Below are 22771 nucleotides of genomic sequence, written 5' to 3'. Positions count from 1 at the left end.
ATATATATATATATATATATCGGGTCGGTCAGGATGGTGATGACCGTCAATCCTTATCCTTGATAAAACCTCTGAATTCGTCCCCAACACCCACCATGTCCTTGAGAAGTACCCCACAAACCCAACTCAAATTTCAAGTTTCAATTTTCACCATTGATATTCAAAAACCCAAATTGAAAATTATTGATTGCGACTTCTGTTTATGGACATAACCACATGAGAATCATATCCTCTTACGTCTCATATTCAAGTGTGTTTGAATTGGTTTGAGCTTGGCTTCAAATGTCAAAAGTACCAGGAGGTTATGGGTTCAAATCCAAAAAGAAATAAAAATCCCCTTGTGGCCATGGAGGTTCAAATACGGTGAATCCGGACTATCTGCAAAGCATATGGTAGTCCTAGGATTAGTCGGCTCACATAGCGGATTGGATATTCAAATTAATAAAAAAAAAATGTGTTTGAAACTTTGAATTATTCCTAATCAAGTCCACATCTATCAACCAATGACATTTCAACCCCTCTTCTTTCTTTCAATTCTCACAACTTTGGTCCCTCCCTTATATTTTGTTTACAGATAGCCCCTATTTTGGGATGTTACAAATCAGGGATACCCATCGTCATGTTTGACTGGTGTGAGCAATTTATTTCTATTTTACACAGAGCATCTCCAACAGATATATTATTTTAGAAATTTGAATTGTTTTTGCTCCAATAACTATATAAAATGTCCTCAAAAAACAGAGAAAAAAAAAAAAATGAAAAGATCTCCAAATTTGGAAGAAAATATAATATACATATCATATATGCTCTTACAGTTTTCACTTTGAAAAAATATTATTTGCATATAACGATAAATAACATTTACATATTTTTTCTTCATTTCAGCTAACATAAACTTTTTTCAACGTCTAAATTACAAAATTATACAAAAACCGTATTTTAGGACATGAATGATAAAAAACGACATGTTGTATGATTTGTCTAGTCTTTCACTTATGTGGCACCCATGTGAGTAGCAACGTATAGAAAGATGTTGCGCATGGATTATTTCGACAGCGTGACGACTTTCTAGTCGTGTTCTATAATGCCTTCTTCAATTGCCTTTTTCGCTCCCATATTGTTCTCTAGAGACTTCCCGACCTTGTAGTTAACATGTCCAATATTCTTATTCGGACAAATCCGCACACATCTAAGTACAACACGTTCAGTAATCGATCCAAGCCATACAAACCAAAAATTTAATCGCAAGTGGAGTTCTTTTTATCTTATTTTTACCAATAAATTGAAAGAAATTCAATTGGATTCGAGCATTCGGTCTATAATGTCACATGCAATGACACCACCATAGGATGCAACCACTTTAGCATAGGGGAGTACATATCAATTTAAGACGAGTGCACCATTAAGACCCCTAAAAAAGCTCCACAATGTCAATACGATAGAATGAGTGCACGTGCATACTCTCCAGTCTACTTAAATTTGCCATTGGTCACACATGCATACATATAACTACCACCCACACCCATCAAGACAAATTTGACTTCCACGAAAGAGAGTTTRGGTTCCAACTCGTTGATGGAAACATATGGCGGTCCACCTTGGTGGAATGCTACTTTAAGAGCAAAACCCCGATGAGACATGAAACTTGGTAGAGAAAATTACAACTCAATATAGTTTTGAAATTACAAGATGACCATCATGGTTTGTAAAAATGTCAGTATTTGCTCCACCCCCAAATACTATTAAAAATATATGTTGGGAGGTGTATTTTTGTCTTTTAATCAAGTCATTTACCAGTTAAAAGCTATTAAGATTATAGTAAATGTTTAAAGAATAAATATATATTTTATCTTATATTAATTATTCTAATAATATTATTAATGCTAAAATATTTAAAATAAAATAATTGTTAAAATCAAAATTAGTTCATTTCAAAACTTTACTTTTTAGTAGGGTATTAGAAAAGTTATAAAATATATGCAATAAAATACTCCAATACAGTCCCGTTCAATATTTAGCCTAAAGATTATCCATGAGCAAGGCCCACCCCATATTATCACAATCGTAACCTAACGTCATTCAGTAAACTGACGTCCTACACGTGGAACCATCTACATCAAACACGTGTCATAGCGTCCTTGTCAACTATAGCCAAATGTTATATGAAGCGACATATACGCCTCTTTTTGCTTGAAAGAAAATCTTTACACCTGAAATACCTAATCTACCCATTCCTGATATGGTTCTRAACGTGAAGCAACCCCACATTCAAAGTAGCCACAAAAGAGTAAATTCATGTCGGCAGTGAAAATGCTACGGTACGGACCCCTATAGTGAAATTTACACTTTTGTCCATAAGATGCAATTGATAACTTTATTAAATAAAGAGTAAACTATAAAGTTGGTCCATTTGTCCCTTTACTTTAAGAATTATAAAATGATCATCATGGTTTGTAAAAAAATCTGTATTTGATATTTTTTTTAAGGACCGTTAAAGAATTTCCTAAATGAAGGGTATTTTCATATATGTATCAATTTCTTTTGTCATTTACCTAATAAAGAACTATAAGGACTAAATCTTAAATCGGTTTTGATTGTTTAAAAGACAAAAAAAATCTACAAATAGACAAAATTACCCCTCGTAATAATGGAATTGTTTAACAGAGGTTAGGGTGATTGACCAAATCCAGATGTTTTTACCAACAACTATGGTTATCTTGTAATTTGGGAAGTATAGGGACTAAAAGTGTTATTTGTATCAAACTAAAGAGACCAAATTTGTAGTTTTCTCTTAAATAAGCAATTCAACTGTTGCTGGACAAATGACCGAACTACCCTCAAATATTTCAAGAGTGTTGCCTTCGACCTTGCGTAATAATTTGAAAACTCGAGGTCTCTTTCGACTAATTAACTCACCCAGACGCTTCAAAACCGGAGCAATAATGGCACGTCAGATTCCAGCATGTCATGATACCCATGTCAGCAATATAGACGATTGCCATATCTATATATACACACACACACACACTAAACGCACCCTAAAAGAATTCTCAAAGGCTTGGAAGTAATTTAAAATTTAACTTATCTGAAAATTTTCTTGCGTCGTTGCCGTCGATTTCTCGCCGTATATTTTCGCCGGAAATGAAGTGTCAGGCAACCGGACGTGACCTGAAGATACGCGGCGTTGATATCTCGTGTAATGATGGTTACGTACTCTCCTAGCAAAAGCCTAACTGTAGCTAAAAATCATATGCGAAAGCAAGCTGTACGTAGCAGATTTATGAATATCGTCCTTGTTTTAGTCTCGTAAATAGTTCATTAAATACTACAGGATACGACAGGATAATGCTAATCTACAATTATGAGGCATCGGTTTTGTAGATTTTCCTGAAATAATAGACGGATTTGGTAAGTTTCTGTGGCAATCGATTGATCATCCTATGATGATAGATCACTGTGCACTGTTTTAATGCCTGCTTCGATTTAAATTTCGTATTTGATTTTGTAGTACCGTAATAGTTAATTAGATCAGTTATTGTTTGTGAAATTTTGAGGTTAAAAATTACTTCATCCTGTTCTAGATGGATTCTGAACTCAAATAATCGGTGAAAAGTTTTATCGCTGTGCGTTTCACAATGAAGATCCAGCCAATCGATTCCACGACTTTGGAGTATTTCGAATATGAGAAGACGGTGCCGAAGTCACGACTGAGACGTCTCTTTGATCTCTCAATTTTTTTGAAAGGATCGGCGGTGGAAGATAGATTCGTCTCCGGTGAATTAGAATGCGGCGAAGACGGCTTGGATGAAATCGAACCGACGTCTGTCTGCTTGGACAAAATGGTTGAGAATTTCTTAGAGGAGAGCAATGGGAAACAGTCCGCACTTAAGTGTGGCCGGCACCATCACTGCCTGTGCTTCGACGGCAACGTTCACCGCTGTAGCGAAAGTTCTGAGGACGAGTTTGACTCGTTTAGTTGTTTTGGCAACTCAATCAACAGCCGTGACTCGTCCTTGGATGCGTGTAGCCTTCTTAAGGTAACTCATTCGTCATTCATTTTCTTTTCTTCTACGACGTTGAATAATATTTTGATCAATTTGTATCATCTTTTAGTATATACGGTTTAACTTTACGTCATTTTAATAGAGTTTGGTGATCTGTGAGACTATCTCTGAAAGAGATTTATTGGCCGATTCTGCTAAAATCGTTGACAAGAACAAAATCTGTAAACGAAAAGTTGAAATTAATCGAAAGGTCATCGCCGATTGCCTCTTGGCGGCCGGATACAACGTTTCTATCTGCAAATCACGTTGGGAAAAAACTCGAACTTATCCCGCAGGTATTAATTTCTTCGAGTAATTGTTAACAACCAATGTAAAACTTTGTAATTCGATTTGATTTCATTGATCCTGAATGTTTGTTCTGGATTTGTTATGAACAGGGGAGCACGAGTATATCGATGCTATTATAGAAGGCGATCGTTATATAATCGACATAGATTTCAGATCAGAGTTTGAAATCGCAAGATCAACAAAAAGCTACAAAGCTGTTCTCCAAATGCTTCCCGATATCTTCATGGGTAAAACCGATCGTCTCTTGAAGATCATAAACATTGTTACGGATGCTGCGAAACTGAGCATGAAGAAGAAAGGGATGCCATTCCCGCCGTGGAGAAGAGCTGATTATGTGAAAGCCAAGTGGCTTTCTCCCTACACACGAATCAACAAATTCAATGCCTCTACTAACACAAAATCTGACACCAGATTTACAATTTTGACGGATGAGAAAAAAGGACCTGATCAAAACGTGAAGCAATGGGATCCATTGGAAATCAAACCCAAAACCTCGAAGATTGTTGGTAAAGTTATTGGAGGTTTGGCTTCTGTGATCGAAGGCAACGGTGAGAATTGATGAATATACTGTGGTAATCGGGTTTTGATTTGTTTGTTTTTTGTTTTCTTTTGAAACTGCGAATAAACGAAGATAAAGATGGTAGACTGCTGCAGGCTCTGCAGTCGCTTCGATCTTTTGTTGCTAGGAGCCATTTTTAGTCGCCATTTTTCAGTAATGGCAGACCTCGTTTCAAGATCGATGAGGCGGCGGGGGTTGGTATCAACTTTGATCCAATAGCTTCTTGATAAGTTTTTGTTTTAATACTGGAAAAATTCAAGAAATTAAATAACTATAATAAATATTTGAAGGTTGGTTTGTGACTTCGAAAAGTCTGAAAATATCTATTTACAAAGGCTACACCCGTCATTTTGAACACCCCCTTCCTCTCATATTTAATATATTTTTTATTTTAAAATTACATTTTATATTCTTATTACTTAATTAATCTCTTTTATGTTACTTGTCTTTTTATTTTTTTGTTTTACGGTCTTCTTCYGTAAACATATATAATTGTATATTAACTAAAATACATTTAAAAAATATTTTAATTGTAACAARTTACATCATTATAATCGTCTCGTCAATACCTTCAAAATGAAACTAATATTTAATATTTTTTGATTTAATTATATTACACGAAAAAATGTTTTTAGTATTTACATTTTATACCCTTGTAGTTAATTATTTAATTCATGGTACGCCCCGAACAATATCTATTTGTCTGAGTGGTCATGAAGACGAATGAAACATTATCTGCAAAGAGTTAAATGATTGAACTAACTGAGCATCAAGAGTATTACTCTTACGTGATTGGTAATGAGTGTGTAAGAATTTACGAAGCTTTGAATTTCTTCCAGAAGAGCGTCTTTGCACCTGCTGTGCGTTTGATTATTATGCCTAAAAAAGTCATTATAACCACTTCAAGGTTCAATGTCCATAGTATATGTTCTCAATATGGCAGACATTGTGACATATTTACTCATTAAGTACACAGTCGTCGTTATCATATAAACACGTGTGACGTGACAATTGCATTGGTCCATGTTAATGGTAACCAATACATAAATATGGTATTAACCGGAGAATACACAATGCTCACATTTACACACCATTAGACACATTGTCGACTTCAAGATGCAAGTACATGGATTGTCTCATATCAGTATATATTAAATGTATACCAAGAACATATAGAGTGTTGATTTAAATGAAAAATATAATTAATTTTATTTAAAGTTCTAAATGATGTGAGGTGTAGCATAACAATTTGGTCAAGCTTCAAATGCGTGTGTGTGTGTGATGAAAATATGAACAAAAATAAGCATTGGTCAACGTTCTAAAATATGGATATTTGTGGAAATGATCATAACATATGAACACCATGTGATTATAAATGCTTTATGGCTATGACACATTCTTATAAACACATATGAGCACAGTCTTGTAAACAAATTATGGTTATGAACACGTTTTGTTGAACAACTATGAACATCATTAAATAAAAGCAACTTACACATAAAAATTACATATCTGTTCTTAATCATTAAATCAAACACTTGAATCTTATTGGTCCAATAAGTTCACGAAATTAACATCATATTATTGGTTAACAATATATCTTACCCTCCATCTCTTTATACATATATATATACCCTTGTTCGTATATATTCATCTACCAATTTAATACATCATACTATTGATAATTACATAAATGTCATGATAAATATAATCCTTTGATTTCAAGATGAATGGTTGTGATTGATTCACAAGATTAACACAATATATCGGGTTAACAAAAGAACATGCCCCTGTATATGTATGTATGTGTATGAATATATATATATATATATATATCTTAATCAAAGGAGAACCTATAATTTGTGAGATTCGTGAGATCAATTGTGAACCAATCATTTAAACAATTGTGTTATTTATTAAGTAAACAAAAAAGGATAATTTAATCAACTCATAAATGCATTTAATTAACTTTTTCCTCCTACAAATAGGAAATCTACAACCTCAAAAAATAATAAATCTGTAACCCCTAAAATAAAACATTAATTATTTGTTCGCAATGTGTATTCAAGTTTTTACACAATACTTTAGTAATTTTTAGTGTGTTTTTTTGTTCTTAGTGTCTTTGTGTCGCATTGTGTTCACAAGATGATCACAATATGCAAAAAATAGACGATGACAATGCGTGTGCAAGTTTTTACACAATGCTTTTAGGGATCTTTAATTTTTTTGGTTTTTTAGTGTCGTTGTGTCACATTGTGTTCACAGGATGACCACAATGTGTAGAAAGTTGGTGGTCACAATGTCTAATTGTAACAATATATTTGATAGTGGTTTACATTGTGATACTACATGTTTTTTGTTTTTTGTTCACTTAGATGTTTGACGGGTGTTCAAACTTGATTATTGATTTTGTTTATATTGTGATACTATAGATTTTTAGTTTGTCACATTGTGTATAAAAATAATGTTTTTACTTGTTTTTATAGAAATGACATAAATTAGGCAAAAATGCTAAAATGACCACTAATTTAAMGGAGTTAACGGGGTCATTAGTCAGATGGACCATAGCCAAGACTAAGGGGCTGTTTGRCAATTGCTGAATGATTTAGTGTAGAATGATTAAGTGGTCAGAATGATTAAGAAACTCTCATGATATAGTGCAAAATAACTTATAATTTTTTTGGTAATTATGTACAATGAAATTATGGCTCTTAATGGTTAAGGGAGATATAGGATACAAAATCATTCAGAGGGTTTTAGAACCATTAAGAGGCGGACTTTCTTTTTTGCCAAACAAGATTCACCTATTAATTATTCAGAAGTTGCCTCTTAATGGAACTATTAAGAGGTAAACAAACAACCCCTAATTGAATACCACAAGAACCAAATCCCCAAAAACATACTATAGGGACCTTAGTAAAAAAATTATCAAAATACATGGACCAAATCCACAATCCACTCTATAATTTGTGTTTTTAAAATAGAGAATACGTTGAAGTTGAATGTAATTTTTTATAGAGATTTTAACCTTTGGAGAATATGTTTTATAAAAATTACAGAGAGCTCGTTGGAGATGCTCTAATTTCCAAAAACGAAGAAATTGTTAAAGATGAATATAAATTTTTATTGAAAGCCCAAAAATTTGATTGTCCATTTTGAAGAACCTGTTTAAGATGTTTTACCACTCTATTTGTAATTTTTCTCTTTGTTATAGGATTGAAGATACGAATCGACATCAGGGACGAACTCAGGTGGTTTTGAGGTGGCACGTGTCGCCTTTTCGTTCTTTCGTCGTAGTGTAAAAAATTATAGGGTCAGTGAAATGTGTTACTATATCAATTTGTTGTGTGCCACCGTGTATATATTAAAAGTATAATGATGATACAAGTTTTTCTTAGTAGAGTTGGTTTGCAATACTTTTCTTACATCCCATACATGAGTTTGAATACCGTTAGTATCATCTTCTTAGTTTTAAAAGAACTGATTCGATAAATAATATATTTTTAAATACTTATTTATGATATATTTATAAAAACTATAGATACAAATTTTATTATACCACACTAATGTAAGGGTTGGGTTCATGTGAAAGAAGACTGTTTTCGTGATATAAAATTTTTACTCTTGAAACTTCACAGCAGAACGCTGTAAAAATAAAAAAAGTCGAAACTTTACAGCAAAAATACTGTAAATATTACCTTCACGACTTTTTACCGTGAAATTTCAAGTTAGAGAACCTTTTCTCACATGATACCAATTCCTAACATAAATCGCTACTTTTTAACTCACAATTTCTCATTGAATTTATATAATTATTTGAATCTTGGTTTTCTTCATTTTGCAGCTTCAAAAAAGATAGACATAGGCCCATGATCATCGCAATCCACATCAACCGGAAACCCATCAATCTCCACCGTCCAAGGATTCAACTCATCATAATCAACGGTCCTTACTGCATGCCACACCACACTACTACACTTAAAACCCGACCCGAATGCAATTTGCCATACGCGACTCCCTTTTTTGACCCGACCCTTGGCCTCTGCATATGCAAGCTCATACCAAATGGAGCTACTGGAGGTGTTGCCGAACCTGTACAACGTCATTCTAGAAGATTCCATTACAGCGTTGCTAAACCCTAGGTTTCTCTGTAACTCGTCCAGCACAGGCTTCCCGCCGACGTGCGGGAGGAAGTTTTCGATGGATTTGGCATAATTTGGTTTATATGGTTGGATATTCGCCGTTGGCCGGAGTTTTCTGGCTATCGTATTTGTTAGGTACTTGAGTTTCTCGGAAACTGGAAGGATTTGCATACCTAGTTTGGTTACGTTTGATTCCACGACGGTGGATGCGGCGGTGAAGAGGTGTTTGGTGACGGTGATGCCTCTTTGTCCGGCGGCATCTTCCTCCTGAATGATGCAATTGTAGGAGCGATCGGAACTTGCTTCATTGGTGTGTACGGTGTGGAGGAGCTCGTATTTGCAATTTTGATGGTCGGAAGGGCGGTTCGAGAGGAGAATTGCAGCGCCGCCGACGCGGAATAGGCAGTTGATAAGGAACTTGGAACGATCGTCTCCGATGTAGCAGTTCTCGGTAATGCTTTCTGTACTCATCACCAATGCGTATGTGTCATGATGCACCTGTGAAACATCGGTAGCTTTCATAGATCAATCGTTTCTGGACTTGTGTTTTTATAGAATTATAGAATATTACAATGTGTTCGTATATGATGTGTTTCTTATAAGCCATGAATGAAACAAATAATCATCCATGTCCTTGAGACTCAAATCCACAACTACCTGTTTACGGAATTCAATAGGAATTTGTCTATCAGAAGACCACCTGTTGTTGTGACATGCTTGAAAACTGTTTGACAACTAGAAGCTAGCTTATTGAAAAAACTTTGTTTGATTAGCCGAGCTAGCTGATATAGTGCTTTTCATGCCTCCTCTGCCAGCCCCATGATGACCGCAGGACTGGTGCGGTGGGGGCGCCTCATAGGGTAGGGTAGTGTCTACCCTTTATTTCACCGAGCTCCAAGAGGTTTTTCTACTTTTTTCTAATTATGCCCCTTATACTTTTTTCGGTTAATGTTCAACATGTACTTTGGTCATTTTGTATTATCATTTGGCTATTGGCTGGTTTTTGTCAAACATGATTATAGTTTTCAGCCACCAACTAGCTTATAGCTAATTTGCGAAACATAGCATCAACCGAAGTTGTGTGTTTGAACTATTGAGGAAGTTGGTAATTTAGTATGATAGATATCCGTATCCCTTTGTCACAAAATAAATCTTCACATTTCTAATCTAGTTTGTCTCGAAAAAATTGTCCACTTTCGAAAATATTCGCCTATTATCCCAATAATATTCTTAGTTATGAGATCAAGAAAGTTTATCTTTATACTATTAAGGGTAAAATTGTCTTAATTAAAAACATTCCTAAAAATGTTTGCATTTTTCATTTTGGATATTTATTTTGACTCGGAGGGAATAATATGCAACATAGAGGATGACTAGCTATGTTTTGAAAACTAACCTGGAGGAGCTGTTCTGCAAGGCCAATTGCTATGAGGCCTGCACTGCATCCCATCCCGACAAGATTGTAGCTGGCGATGCTTTCTTTAAGCTTATATCGATTCACTATCATGCTAGAAAGAGATGGCATAGTGTTATAAATACAACAATTCACGACAAGTATCCCAATCTCTTCACATTTTACACCTGTTTTTGCCAACAACATGTCTATCGACCCAAACACAGACATCTCAATCTCCCTTCTTGATTCTTTCATGCACGGATCAGCAACTTGTTTCAGGTAGACCTCTGCTAAATAGGTTGAGTCGCCAAGTCCGGACTTCTCTAGAACCTTCCTCATGAAGTCCACCTTTTCTTCCGAGAAATAGCCGCTATGCTTTGCTTTCTCGACCATGAAGTCTTTTGCAACCTTCTGACTATCTGGGGCCTTGTAACATGCAAAGTCTAGTAAGTAAACTCTTCGTGAGGTTCTTTTCGTCATGTAAAAAGCTATCAGAATAAGAGATACGAGTAAGCTCGTTAACAGAAATTTTGCTTCGGGGTTGAAGTTGGAATGCATATTGTATCCCGAGAGATTCTTTAAAGTGAAGGCGAGCATGATCTTTGAAACTTAGGTAACTAAGAAACTTTCATAAGCCTGGATCTCTAGAAAGCTGTTATGGTTATCATATTTATATTGAGTAGTAGCTGTTGCAATGTTACTTATTTTCACTATGACCGCGATGAAGATATGTTCACACAAGCAGAAAGTGTCTTTATGCTGTCTATTTTTATAAACTAAAAGACTATAAATAGCTCCGTATCATTCTTGCATAAACCTTGATGAAAAGGACGTTTGTCACAGTATACTTTGATGGTGCCATATAAATGTATGTATACTTGGGGGCTGTTTACTTTTTTTCCACAAAGTCTTGGATGGTTTAAGTTGTCTGCCTGAATAAATCTTTGTTTGAGGAATGGGAGACCGATGGGTTTGAGGGAGGTAAAGAGAGAGGGTCGGATTATTTCTGGGTCATTTGTGGTATTAATTTGCTTGATGTGGCTAATGGGGAGAAGTGAGGGTTCTGGCTTATTCCATACAACCATTATAGCTTAATGGCTTAACAACTAAGGGGCTGTTTGGCAGTTGCTGCATGGTTTAGTGCAGTATGATTAAGTGGTCAGAATGATTAAGAGAATGTATGATTTAGTGTCAGATAGAAAAAGGTTGTTTGGAAACTGTTCTGAATCAACTGTCTGAATGACATAAAATTACCATTTTACCCTCAGTTATATGTTTAATGAAAATTAACGTTTAACAACAATTTTGAAGGAAATTTCTAAATGAAAAATAAAAAATAATTAATGGTCCAAGCCAATACATAATATTATATCAATCCAAACAAACATGACAAGCCGTAAAGAAACACTCCTTTACCATGATGAAAGAATTAAAGATATTTATCCTAGGTATATGTCTAGTCTAAGACTTAGGTATTATCCACTAGTAGAAAAACTTCATCTTGATGAAAGAATCAAAGATGTTTATTCTACGAAAGTTGCTTATACCATTTCCATCATCCGTATGCTTGCATACTTTTCTGGGGTAACCATGGGTGTCCGGATCAGTTTGTGCACACTTTGATTAATCCCATGGGACCTTGAAGATAGCAGCTAGGAAAATCCCCAATGGCCTTCACACTTAACTAGCGACCCATAGGGAGGAATCCCAAGACCTATAGCCTTTATTTGCCATTTGAGCCAGCCCTCAACATACTCCCTATCGGACGGAGGATCGTGTGAGAATAGGGGTTAAGGTGAGAAGTGTAGGAAGGGATTTGGACCCTTGATCACTTTTAATCCCAAAACAACCCATGAATTGCGCTTTAGAAGGGAATTGATCTAGTGTATCTCATTAGTGTTGATCTAGTGGTTCTCTTCAATTAGGATTGATCCGAGGGTGGGGATCCCTTCTTAACCTTCTCACCGTAACTTTCATTCTCACCCGAACCCAACCCTCCCTATCATCAGTAGGTTATCTTTTGTTTGATCTAGCAATATCATTAATTTACAGGTAATGTTTACATTTCCCTTTTGTACTCCAGAATCTCTTTCTTGTGCCTTTTTAGTGACTATCGAATCTTTTGTTAGAAAAACTAACGGGGTTCGGAAAAGTCTTTTGTAGATGGTGTCATTTGTATGGTTAAAGATGACAAAATGGTAAAGGGGAGCAAATGCAGTCTTCTTCCATAGACATGTTAGCTTTTATTAGGCATGACATTATGAGTCATATAGATGTGATTTATATGAGTCTATGCAAACCGATTTCCATTTAAGCAGAATCCCAACACCATTTTTTTGTGATTTTAAGAATCTTGAAACTAATTACTGAGATTCTCTTTATGTGGAAAAGCTTATATTTCTTTTTCATCTATGTGATCAATTAGGGAATGTTATTATGTGGGTAAGTGTTTTAAGTTCTTGATATTGTGTTTTTTTGAGAAATAATAATAAGTCCATGGATCAGTCTGGTAAGTTGTTAGGTCATATGTTTTTAAGATCTTTAACTAGGTTTCACTTGTATATTGTGAAATTAAAAGCTCATTAATCAGGTGGGGGACAAGTTTCATGATTGGTGTACCTTCTATTACTTTAATATGTTAATGCATTATTATGTGTATTTACCTGGGTTTATTTCTTTCTCCATATGGTCCCAAAATCATTAAATCTGGTTCAACAACTTTGTAACTTATCATACTTAAACCTTGGGGGCCATCTCAACCGGTAAATAAAGGTCAAACATCTTTAGTTCGAGTTTTTAGAGAACCACTTCGGATTTTCTTGTCTGTTATCTTCAGGGATCCATAGGATTAGTTAAGTTATATGCAAGTCAACCCAAACATCCAAAATTACCGAATACAAATGTTTTCACACTTGATGTGTAATTCATAGCATGGTTGGTTATTGAAAAGACTGTACTAGCTCTTTCATTGTACAAATTTGGACAATTCTGTAATTTCTAATTATAACTACACAAAAGAACCAAATGCATTTGCCTAAAAAGGCGAACTTTTGAAATACCTAATGTTTTGCACGTTATTGTAAGAATGATGGTTTATTTACAACTGAAAATCAAGTCCGATCGTTTATGAAGTTATTCACCTTAATTAATACATAAGTGTATAAACATGGATACATGACTCATAACTTACCCTTGATGGATGCTTCTTAGGTCATTTTCTTTTTGAACATTTCATTTTTTGAGTCTGTATTGTGAAGACAATTATGAAGAGATTGTGGATTTTATCTATTTGATTTTCATATGGACGAATGAAATAAACCCTGGGTCTTATAATTGATAGTTCCCGTGTTTGTAATTTATTTTTCCTTGTTTTTATTACCTCAGTTTTGTGATTGATTGTTGTTGTTTATATGAGGTTGGTATTTGTTTTACTTTTACACTTGTTTTTAAACCGATTATGTGATTGTATACAAAAAAAATGATCTTCGCTCTCTTTTGGTGCATCAAATACCAAGACGACAACAAACCATATGTTGTGTGTTTGGTATGCTGGACAAAGCAATGCAAAAGCTTAATAGGTGGATCAAAATAGGGAGATGAGACATGTTGAGAAATTACTAAACTATCCATGTCAAATTGAAACCTTAAAACCTTTCACAATTAAGGTGCCGTTTACCCAAATGCTTACCCGGTAAGCGTTTACCAGTAGGAGTCAATACTATAATCTATTTTACTAAGTAAGATTGTAGTACATTACCAAACACTTACCCGGTAAGTGCTTACCGGTAAAATTTAACACTATTATTTACGTACCGGGTAAGATTTTAGTCCACCAAAACGACATCCTATGCAACAATTTACCCAGTAAATGCTTACCGTGGTAAGAGTCGTCGCCCTCACTTACCGAGTAAGATTCATGGTCCTTGTCTCGCACTTACCGGGTAAGATTTTTGGTCTTTACCATATTCATCCGGTACGGTAACATGACTTGGTAAGCACTTACCCGGATAAGTGTTTTGGTAAACGGTCCCTAACTYTCATTCTTCACTCTCGTCCGTCCAGTCTGACCACCAAATGCACCAAAACTCTTTCGAAGTGTATTATGTTATATAAAGATGTACTTTATGAAGTCTTGAATCTAAATGTTTCTTTTTAGCAGGATGGTTTTTCATAATTTTAGCATTTTAGATGTTCCCTCTAGCCTCCTGAAAGATGCACCAAACATAAGGGGTTTGGGAAAACTTTCATTACATGGTGACATGTGTATGGTTAAAGATGAGAAATGGTGAAGACTGAAGAGGGTGTAACCTGTAAGGGCATAATAGTCTTTTTCCATACCAACTTGCTGAAAATTTCTTTATTTTCATAGACATGTTATATTATGAGTTATAGATACATGGGAAAGTATGATTTGGAATCAAGCAGAATCATAACACCATTTTTGTGATCATTTAAACGGTAATGAACGAGGATGAAAAAAAAAACAGTAATTGATGGGAATAAAATAAAAAAAACTGTTTAGTTTTATATAATATAATAAGTTTAATCCCTTAGAAGCCCATATTTTAATTTCCGGTTAAACGTGGGGATAAATGTTTATACTCGTTTTAGTTACACTGCATCAAACACCCTCTAAATCTTGAAAAAAGAATGATAAAATTGGAATGATCTTGTCTTTAGCAGTATTGGGATTCTCCATCTGCAAAACTTGATATTGCTTTTACATCTCTATATCAGCTCGTGTTCTAAGTTCTTGAATATTGCGTTTTTAAGAAAATTAATACGTTGTTGGACCTGATGTGGCAAGTTATTATGTCATTCATATGCTTCTAAAATATTTAATAGGGTTTCTCTATTATGGTTGGATTTTTTTTGGTGAGAAGAAAAGTAATGGGGAGAAGTATAAGAAAAGATCTTCACCATTGGATCAATCCTAATTGGATGTCAACATTAATGAGATGCACTAGATCAATTATCTTTTAAAGCGCGATTCATGGGTGTACATTAGATTAAAAGTGATCAATGGTTTAGAATTATTCTTACATTTCTTATCATAACTTTCTTTCTCACAATCTTTTGCTTGAATTTAGATTGTACCTTCTAAATTCAATGCAGGTCCAACACAAAATTGTGGTGTCTAAATCTAAAAAATATGAATAATGAAGCCTCAGTATTGTTGGATTAAGATAAAACTCAATGCAGGTCCAACACAAAATTACCTTTTTAACACAAACAACGTTATCTATGAGTTGTTGCTTTTTTGCGTTCAAAATACGGTTATTTAGTGGCTAATAATGTCGGTAATTTGGGACCGTTATTTGTCTCATGATCTCGAACCGTGATAGCACCACTATAGCGACACAATTAATAGCACAAATTCAGAGTAAAGTACGTTTTTCGTCTTTATGTTTTGTTCAATATTGATGCATTCGTTTTTGGACGTTTGAAATGACAGTTTTCGTCATTTGAAGGCTGGAATAACTACATTAAAGAGGATCCGTTAAGTAATCAATATTTTAGTCTATTTATCTGATTCTATCCATTTATAGATTTTAGATAACATATATTCTACCATAACAAGGCATGTTTTACGACATCTTAAATTTTAATATCTATTCTTCTTAGCATGAAAGTTTTTAGGATTTCTGCGCTTTAGATGTTTCAATCGGTATTCAAAAGTAGTGGTAAAGTATTCATTATTACTATTTGTGATGCAACCCAATTAGAGATGGGTCAATTCTCCCAAGCAGTTAAGAAGAGAGAGAGCAATCTTGGAGCAATTTTCTGATATCTCATTAAAAAATGCAATGCTTTAAATACTAACAATGAATGGAAAATGCAGCTAAACTATCGGCTCATGGGACATGGAAAAGAACATGGGAAAACTACTGGTAGTGCTTCCTAATTATTAGCATGTGCATGCGACAATAAAAGAAAAGTGGTGAAGAGTTGGTAGCTTGTTTGAACCATTCTAGTCAAGGTACCGGTTGGGCTTTTTGACAAAGCGTTTGGGCCTCGAAGCCTGTTGGGCATCATGTGGTTGGGTTTGTGTAGCTGAGTGGCCCGTATCAATCTCCTCCCTCTCGACAGCGGACTCGTCCTCGTGGCCGACGAATGCTAGAAATCGGATGGTGATGTCATGTAAGTTTTCCCAGGTAGCGTCTGAGGGTTCTTGATTTTTCCACTGTATGAGGACCTCCGTGTTGACGCCGAAATTGCGTTGCTGAAGAATGCACTCTGGTTCGGGTTCGCTCGTTGGATAATCGAGTAGCCACTCGCTTGGGAATTCTGTGGAGACTGATTGACTGTGGCTTTCCTTGAGTAACGAGACATGAAAAACGGGGTGCACACGGGATGCGATAGGCAACTGTAAACGGTAGGCCACGGGCCCAATTTTCTCGAGAATGCGATAAGGGCCAAAATATCGTTTGGAKAGTTTTTGATTTGCTCTAGYTGCGACGGAAGTCTGGCGATAGTTGCGTAGGCGTAAGTAGACGAGGTCGCCGACCTGGAATTGCTTCTCCATTCTGTTTATGTTGGCCTGTTTAGTCATTCGCTGCCTAGTCTTGTCCAGCGCTATTTTCAGAGCAGTGATAATGCGTTGATGTTCCACAAGTGAGGCATCGATAGAAGCAGTCGGATTTGAGCCTGGGGTGTAATCATGGATTGTTGTTGCTTCTCGGCCATACATAGCTTTAAAAGGTGTCATATTGGTGGAGGAGTGATAGCTTGTATTGTACCAGAATTCTGCAAGGTAGAGGTAGCGATTCCATGAACGGGGCTCATCATGTACAAAGGCCCGTAGGTAGGATTCGAGGCATCGATTGACCACTTCGGATTGACCATCAGTTTGCGGGTGGTAAGCACCGGAGTGGCGGAGTTTAGTACCCAATTGTTTGAAGAGTTGGGTCCAAAAGTGGCTTAAAAACAGCGGGTCTCGGTCGGATACAATYGAGTTTGGTAATCCATGGAGACGGTATATGTCTCTGAGGAAGATAGATGCTAGCGTGTTTGCGGTGTAGTGTGTGGGTAAGGAGATAAAGTGGGCGAATTTGGAAAGGCGATCGACTATAACCCAAATGGCGGTTTTGCCATTCGAAGGTGGGAGGTGGGTAATAAAGTYCATTGTGATATCATGCCAAGGGTGTGATGGAATGGGGAGGGGCTGTAGCAATCCGTAGGGTTTGTGGGTAGGGTATTTAATGGCTTGGCAAATKGGGCACTGTTTGATGAAATCGATGACATCTTTTTTTAATGTAGGCCAAAAGAACGATGGTAAGAGTCTTYGGAAGGTTGCTTGTAYTCCGGCATGTCCTCCCAAGGTGGAGGTGTGAAATTCCWRCAAAATAAGAACACGAAGATGTGGTATGTTAGGAATAAAAAGACGGCCTTGGACATAGACCAAGCCGTTGTGATGTGTGTGTTGTGGTAGTGAGGGTGAGTTTGTCTCCAATTGCTCAATCAACTTCCTCCCGTCGGGATCGTTAAGGTAATATGTGCGGAGTTCATCGAGCCATGTGGCTGTGGGACTGGAAAAGGGCCATGAAGGTGGATTGATCCGGACGACTCAGGGCATCAACGACTTTATTCTCTTTCCTGGGTTTGTAATGTAATTCGAAATCGTAACCCAATAGTTTGGTTAACCATTTGTGTTGCTCGGGTGTTTGGATTGTCTGGGTAAGGAGGTGTTTCAAGCTGTGGTGGTCCGTATAAACCCGAMACTTGCGACCTAGAAGATAYTGTCRCCATTTCTTGATCGCCTCTGTAATTGCATACAATTCGCGTATGTATGTTGAACTGGCTTGCATCCTGTCACAAAGTTTCTTGCTRAAAAARGAGATAGGTTTGTCKTTTTGGGAGAGGACARYGCCTATGGCGACACCGGAGGCATCAGTGGTGAGATCGAATGGTTCCGAAAAGTTTGGGAGGGATAGGGTTATGAGTTGCGACATTGCTGCCTTGAGGKCTGAGAAGGCGGTGGCGGCTGACTCATTCCAGGTAAATGCCGATTTTTTTAGAATATCGGTTAAGGGAGATGCTATRTGGGCGTAWKTGGGGACAAATCTGCGGTAGTATCCCGTTAGGCCCAAGAAGGCTCGAAGCTGGGTGAAGGAGGAAGGGGTGGGCCAGGTCTTAATTGCCGAAAGCTTTTCTGGGTCAGCTTGGACTCCCGCGGCTGAGATAATATGGCCCAAGAAGGGGATGGAATTGGAGGCAAACATGCACTTGGATGCTTTGGCGTGATATTGATTGTCCATCAGGGTTTTGAAAACGTACCCGAGGTGTTCATAATGGTGGGATAGCGAGGCACTGTACACCAATATGTCATCAAAAAAAACGAGTACAAACTTGCGCAAGGCAGATCGAAACAGATCATTCATGGCCGACTGGAAGGTCGATGGTGCGTTGGTGAGGCTGAATGGCATTACGCAGAACTCATAATGACCATCGATGGTACGGAACGCCGTTTTGTGAATGTCAGCTGGGGCTACGCGAATCTGATGGTACCCTGCGCGGAGATCTATTTTGGAAAAGATGGTAGCGCCGTGTAGTTCATCAAGCAGTTCGTCCACGGTAGGAATCGGAAATCTGTCGCGAATTGTGGCGGCATTGAGGGCCCGGTAATCAACGCAGAACCGCCACGTGCCATCTTTTTTTTGAACGAGTAGGAYTGGTGAGGAGTAGGGGCTTTGGCTAGGTTGGATGACGCCATCGGCGAGCATTTCGGTGATGAGGGAGGTCATGATTTCTTTTTGGTAGTGTGGGTAACGGTACGGTTTGACATTGATTGGTTTAGTGTTGGGTATGAGGGGGGTACCGGTTGGGCTTTTTGACAAAGCGTTTGGGCCTCGAAGCCTGTTGGGCATCATGTGGTTGGGTTTGTGTAGCTGAGTGGCCCAATTGGGTTTTGTGAATTTCGATGGGGGTGGATGGAAAAAAAGAATTGCACTCTAAAAAGTGGCCACTGCCAACCATCACAGGAAAAGGGGTAATATTGGTGGGTTGCATGGGTAGTAAGGAAGCAATACGTGGTTGGATTATATTATGTGTGCTTCCACAATCTATAAGGATGGTGACGGGTTGATTATGGATGTAACCAGTGACGCGGACCGATCTTGGTGACTGTAATCCAAAATATGCAGCATCCGAGAGTGAAAGAAAGTGTGGGGGGTGGGGATTGGTTTGGTCAACTTGCGGAGTGGTATTTGGTTTGGGGTCTTCGATAGTAAAAAAACCGGAATCGGGTAAGTGGGCGCTCTCAAGATCATTGTCATTATCGGCTATGAGTAGGAATTGAGGTGGGCTACAAAKGTGTCCGGGTCGATACTTTTCTGGGCATCGAAAACAGAGCCCTTCGGCTCGTCTTTTTTGCAGTGCCTCGGGGGAGAGACGGGTATARGGTAGAGGGGGATGTGGTTTTGGGGCAGGCAACAATCCTGCTGTCGTGGTGTTGGTTGTAGGAGTAATGGTAGGGATGTTTGGTTTGGTGGGTTGGGTAGTGGGTTGAAGGAGAAGGCGTGAGGMGGGATTGTAACGGGGCCGGTGGATGGTGAGTTTGTCTTCGATTAATTTCGCAAGACCGTACGTTTGGTGTAAGGTAGTAGGATTGTGGAGGGCGAGTTCGGATTGTAGCTCGGGTTTTAAGCCAGAGATGAAACAATTGCGAAGTGCTTCGGTAGATAAGCYGGTGACACAGTTGCTTATCTTCTCGAAGTCGGTTTGGTAAGAGGAAACGGTGGTGGTTTGGCGGAGTTTGAATAATGTAGCTTGGTGGTTTTCATAGGTGGAGGGACCGAATCGGGTTTCGAGAGCACGGGTGAAGTCCGGCCAAGATCCGAGGAGATTGTTATTTGAGAGATGTTTGTACCAACTTAGGGCATCACCGGTGAAGTAGAAGACGGCTATGGCSATGCGTTGAGCGGGTGGAATAGAGTAATAGGTAAAGTAGTTTTCCGCTTGGAAAACCCAATCTAGGGGGTTGGAACCATCGAATGTAGGAAGTAGGATTTTGGGTGGCGAGGGTTATCATTGTGGGGTGGTGGTGTTGGCGGTGGGGGTGGGTTGGGGGTTGTGGGTTCCGATTTTCTGGTTTGGTGAGGAAGGTAGTGAGAGTGGTGATGGCGTCGGTTYGCTCGGTCATTTTGGCGGATTGGGCGGTGATTTGGCTGATGAGGGTGGAGGTTAATTGGATGAGTGTTTGGATGTCGGATGGGGGATCGTCGGAAGTGGAATCCTTTCGCGGAGGCATGGTAACGATGATGAAAGCACCAAATGATGCAACCCAATTAGAGATGGGTCAATTCTCCCAAGCAGTTAAGAAGAGAAAGAGCAATCTTGGAGCAATTTTCTGATATCTCATTAAAAAAATGCAATGCTTTAAATACTAACAATGAATGGAAAATGCAGCTAAACTATCGGCTCATGGGACATGGAAAAGAACATGGGAAAACTACTGGTAGTGCTTCCTAATTATTAGCATGTGCATGCGACAATAAAAGAAAAGTGGTGAAGAGTTGGTAGCTTGTTTGAACCATTCTAGTCAAGGTACCGGTTGGGCTTTTTGACAAAGCGTTTGGGCCTCGAAGCCTGTTGGRCATCATGTGGTTGGGTTTGTGTAGCTGAGTGTCCCGTATCAATTTGTGTCATTCCCTTTTTAATCAGAAGCGGACACATTTTTCTTATGTTATATCGTTGGATTAGAGATGACATCTTTTTTGGCTTTTAATGTTTTATTAGAGATGTTATTCCTTTTAAACTTGGAGGCCGTTTAGTAGACACTTACCTTGGTAAACGCCTATCTGATCAATTACTTTATTGGGTGAACATAACAAGGACTGGTAATTTTACATAGTCAATCAGGGTGATAAATCTTACCTGGTAAATGTTTATCAGATGATAAATGCTTATTATCAATCTATTTCGATGGCAAGAAATATTATCACATAAAATAATAATAGTGACTCTTGTTGGTAACCGTTTGATAAGCGATCTATTAGGCCCAGGCTTTTTTGACGGGTTTCGGCCCGTCTTTGAACCGAGGCTTTTCTTTATTCAATCCCTAGGTATGTATGAGTATGACCTTTTGTCCACGAACATAAAGCCTGCAAGTGAACCAAATAAAATACATTGGGCTTGGGCCCAACCATAACAAGGCTTTGGCGTTGTATGCATGGCAATATGGCATTACGGGCACGCTTTATTTGGGTTTAAAATAACTAGAGTATGATCGATTTTAATAGTCCTGTTAAGAGGTAACTTTTGAATCTTTAAGAGGTGAATCTTGTTTGATAAAAAAAATCTATCTCTTAATGGTTTGTTAAAACTCTCTAAATAATTTTGTATCATGAGGCTTCCTTAACCATTCAGCGCCCTATTTTCATTGTAAATAATTACTAAACAATTATATTTCATTTTGCACTATATCATGAGAGTCTTTTAATCATTCTGCACCTAACTATATAAGCTTGACATGATTTTTGTCTCTTCCCTGAATTGTAAAGAGCGACCACCCGCTTCTCAGGTAGCCTGGAGTCACCGTATTTGAACCTCCGTGGCCACGAGAAAAATTTTATTTCCTCTCGGATTCGAAGCTGGGACCTCTTGACACTTTTGACATTTTGAGCTCAAGCTTAAACTAATTGAGCACCATCCTTATGATTCTATTAATGGTTTTAGAAATATAATAATTTAACTATGACTTTTCACTATCACATTAATTAATTTTGATCTCTTATCGAGTAATTTGATCTCAAACTCAAATCGGTTGAGTCATAATTGATCAAGTTTAGATACAAAAAACGAGATTGAATCATATAAATTAAAATTCTTATTCAACCTTATGAACTCTATTTATATGTTAGTAAATATTGAACTGAAAAACCATAATGGTGGTGTCTGATTAGTTTGAGCTTGGCTCCAAAGGTCAAAAGTACCAGGAGGTACCAGATTCAAATCCAATGAGGAATAAAAATCCCTTTGTGGCCACAAAGGTTCAAATGCGGTAACTCCGGGCTATCTGCAAAGCAAGTGGTTGCCCTGAGATTAGTCGGCTCGCATAGCGGATTGGATATCCAAGTTAATAAAAAAAAATCTTGAACCAAACTTAAATATAATTTGTATTCAATATAATTATCAGTTATATTTATTAAAAATAATATTTACATTGATGAATATTTCGTATTAAACCTATGATTCCTAAATATTTGGGTCACAACGTATTGGTTAAGGTTCGTAGAGATGTAATGGAAGTGCCATAAGATGGAACAAACTTATTTTACCAATATAATGTCAAAACAAAAAGTAATAATCTTTTATAACATCA

The 22771-nt window shown here is 37.4% G+C and overlaps 2 protein-coding genes and 1 long non-coding RNA gene across 6 annotated transcripts; 1 reads left to right on the top strand and 2 right to left on the bottom strand.

Annotated features, from left to right (window-relative positions):
• The first annotated feature begins 3073 nt into the window (after window positions 1–3073).
• LOC112512045 lies at window positions 3074–4952 on the top strand. 4 transcript variants are annotated; one of them, XM_025117837.1, is made up of 5 exons: window positions 3074–3265; window positions 3342–3408; window positions 3582–4037; window positions 4147–4339; window positions 4442–4952. In XM_025117837.1, the coding sequence occupies exons 3-5, from the start codon at window positions 3636–3638 to the stop codon at window positions 4909–4911; spliced, it is 1065 nt and encodes a 354-aa protein (XP_024973605.1). In that variant the 5' UTR covers window positions 3074–3265; window positions 3342–3408; window positions 3582–3635; the 3' UTR covers window positions 4912–4952. The 4 variants fall into 4 exon arrangements, with proteins under 4 accessions (XP_024973605.1, XP_024973606.1, XP_024973604.1 ...); XM_025117838.1 differs by lacking the exon at window positions 3342–3408 and having other exon boundaries at window positions 3074–3205; XM_025117836.1 differs by lacking the exon at window positions 3342–3408.
• LOC112512047 lies at window positions 4374–5142 on the bottom strand. Its single transcript, XR_003069193.1, has 2 exons — window positions 4796–5142; window positions 4374–4709 (listed from the first exon to the last, which is right to left on the bottom strand). It is a non-coding gene; the product is annotated as an uncharacterized LOC112512047 (long non-coding RNA).
• Window positions 5143–8744: 3602 nt separating this feature from the next.
• On the bottom strand, window positions 8745–11074 carry LOC112512189 (3-ketoacyl-CoA synthase 20-like). The gene is made up of 2 exons (XM_025118055.1): window positions 10450–11074; window positions 8745–9551 (listed from the first exon to the last, which is right to left on the bottom strand). The coding sequence occupies exons 1-2, from the start codon at window positions 11044–11046 to the stop codon at window positions 8745–8747; spliced, it is 1404 nt and encodes a 467-aa protein (XP_024973823.1). The 5' UTR covers window positions 11047–11074.
• Between the last annotated feature and the right edge of the window lie 11697 nt (window positions 11075–22771).

Source organism: Cynara cardunculus (assembly GCF_001531365.2).
Source record: "Cynara cardunculus var. scolymus isolate 2C chromosome LG 5, CcrdV1, whole genome shotgun sequence".
Classification (NCBI taxonomy): Eukaryota; Viridiplantae; Streptophyta; class Magnoliopsida; order Asterales; family Asteraceae; genus Cynara; species Cynara cardunculus.
The sequence above is the reverse complement of the archived record's forward strand: the minus strand, read 5'-3'. Positions and strand labels throughout refer to the sequence as shown.

What these genes read in the sequence shown, in the direction of transcription:
- LOC112512189 (XM_025118055.1), bottom strand. Translation starts at nt 11,046, where the DNA reads ATGCTCGCCTTCACTTTAAAGAATCTCTCGGGATACAATATGCATTCC. An exon ending in TTGCAGAACAGCTCCTCCAG is followed by an intron (nt 9,552 to 10,449) that starts GTTAGTTTTCAA and finishes GATGTTTCACAG; the next exon opens with GTGCATCATGACACATACGC.
- LOC112512045 (XM_025117838.1), top strand. Translation starts at nt 3,636, where the DNA reads ATGAAGATCCAGCCAATCGATTCCACGACTTTGGAGTATTTCGAATAT. An exon ending in ATGCGTGTAGCCTTCTTAAG is followed by an intron (nt 4,038 to 4,146) that starts GTAACTCATTCG and finishes TCATTTTAATAG; the next exon opens with AGTTTGGTGATCTGTGAGAC. An exon ending in AACTCGAACTTATCCCGCAG is followed by an intron (nt 4,340 to 4,441) that starts GTATTAATTTCT and finishes TGTTATGAACAG; the next exon opens with GGGAGCACGAGTATATCGAT.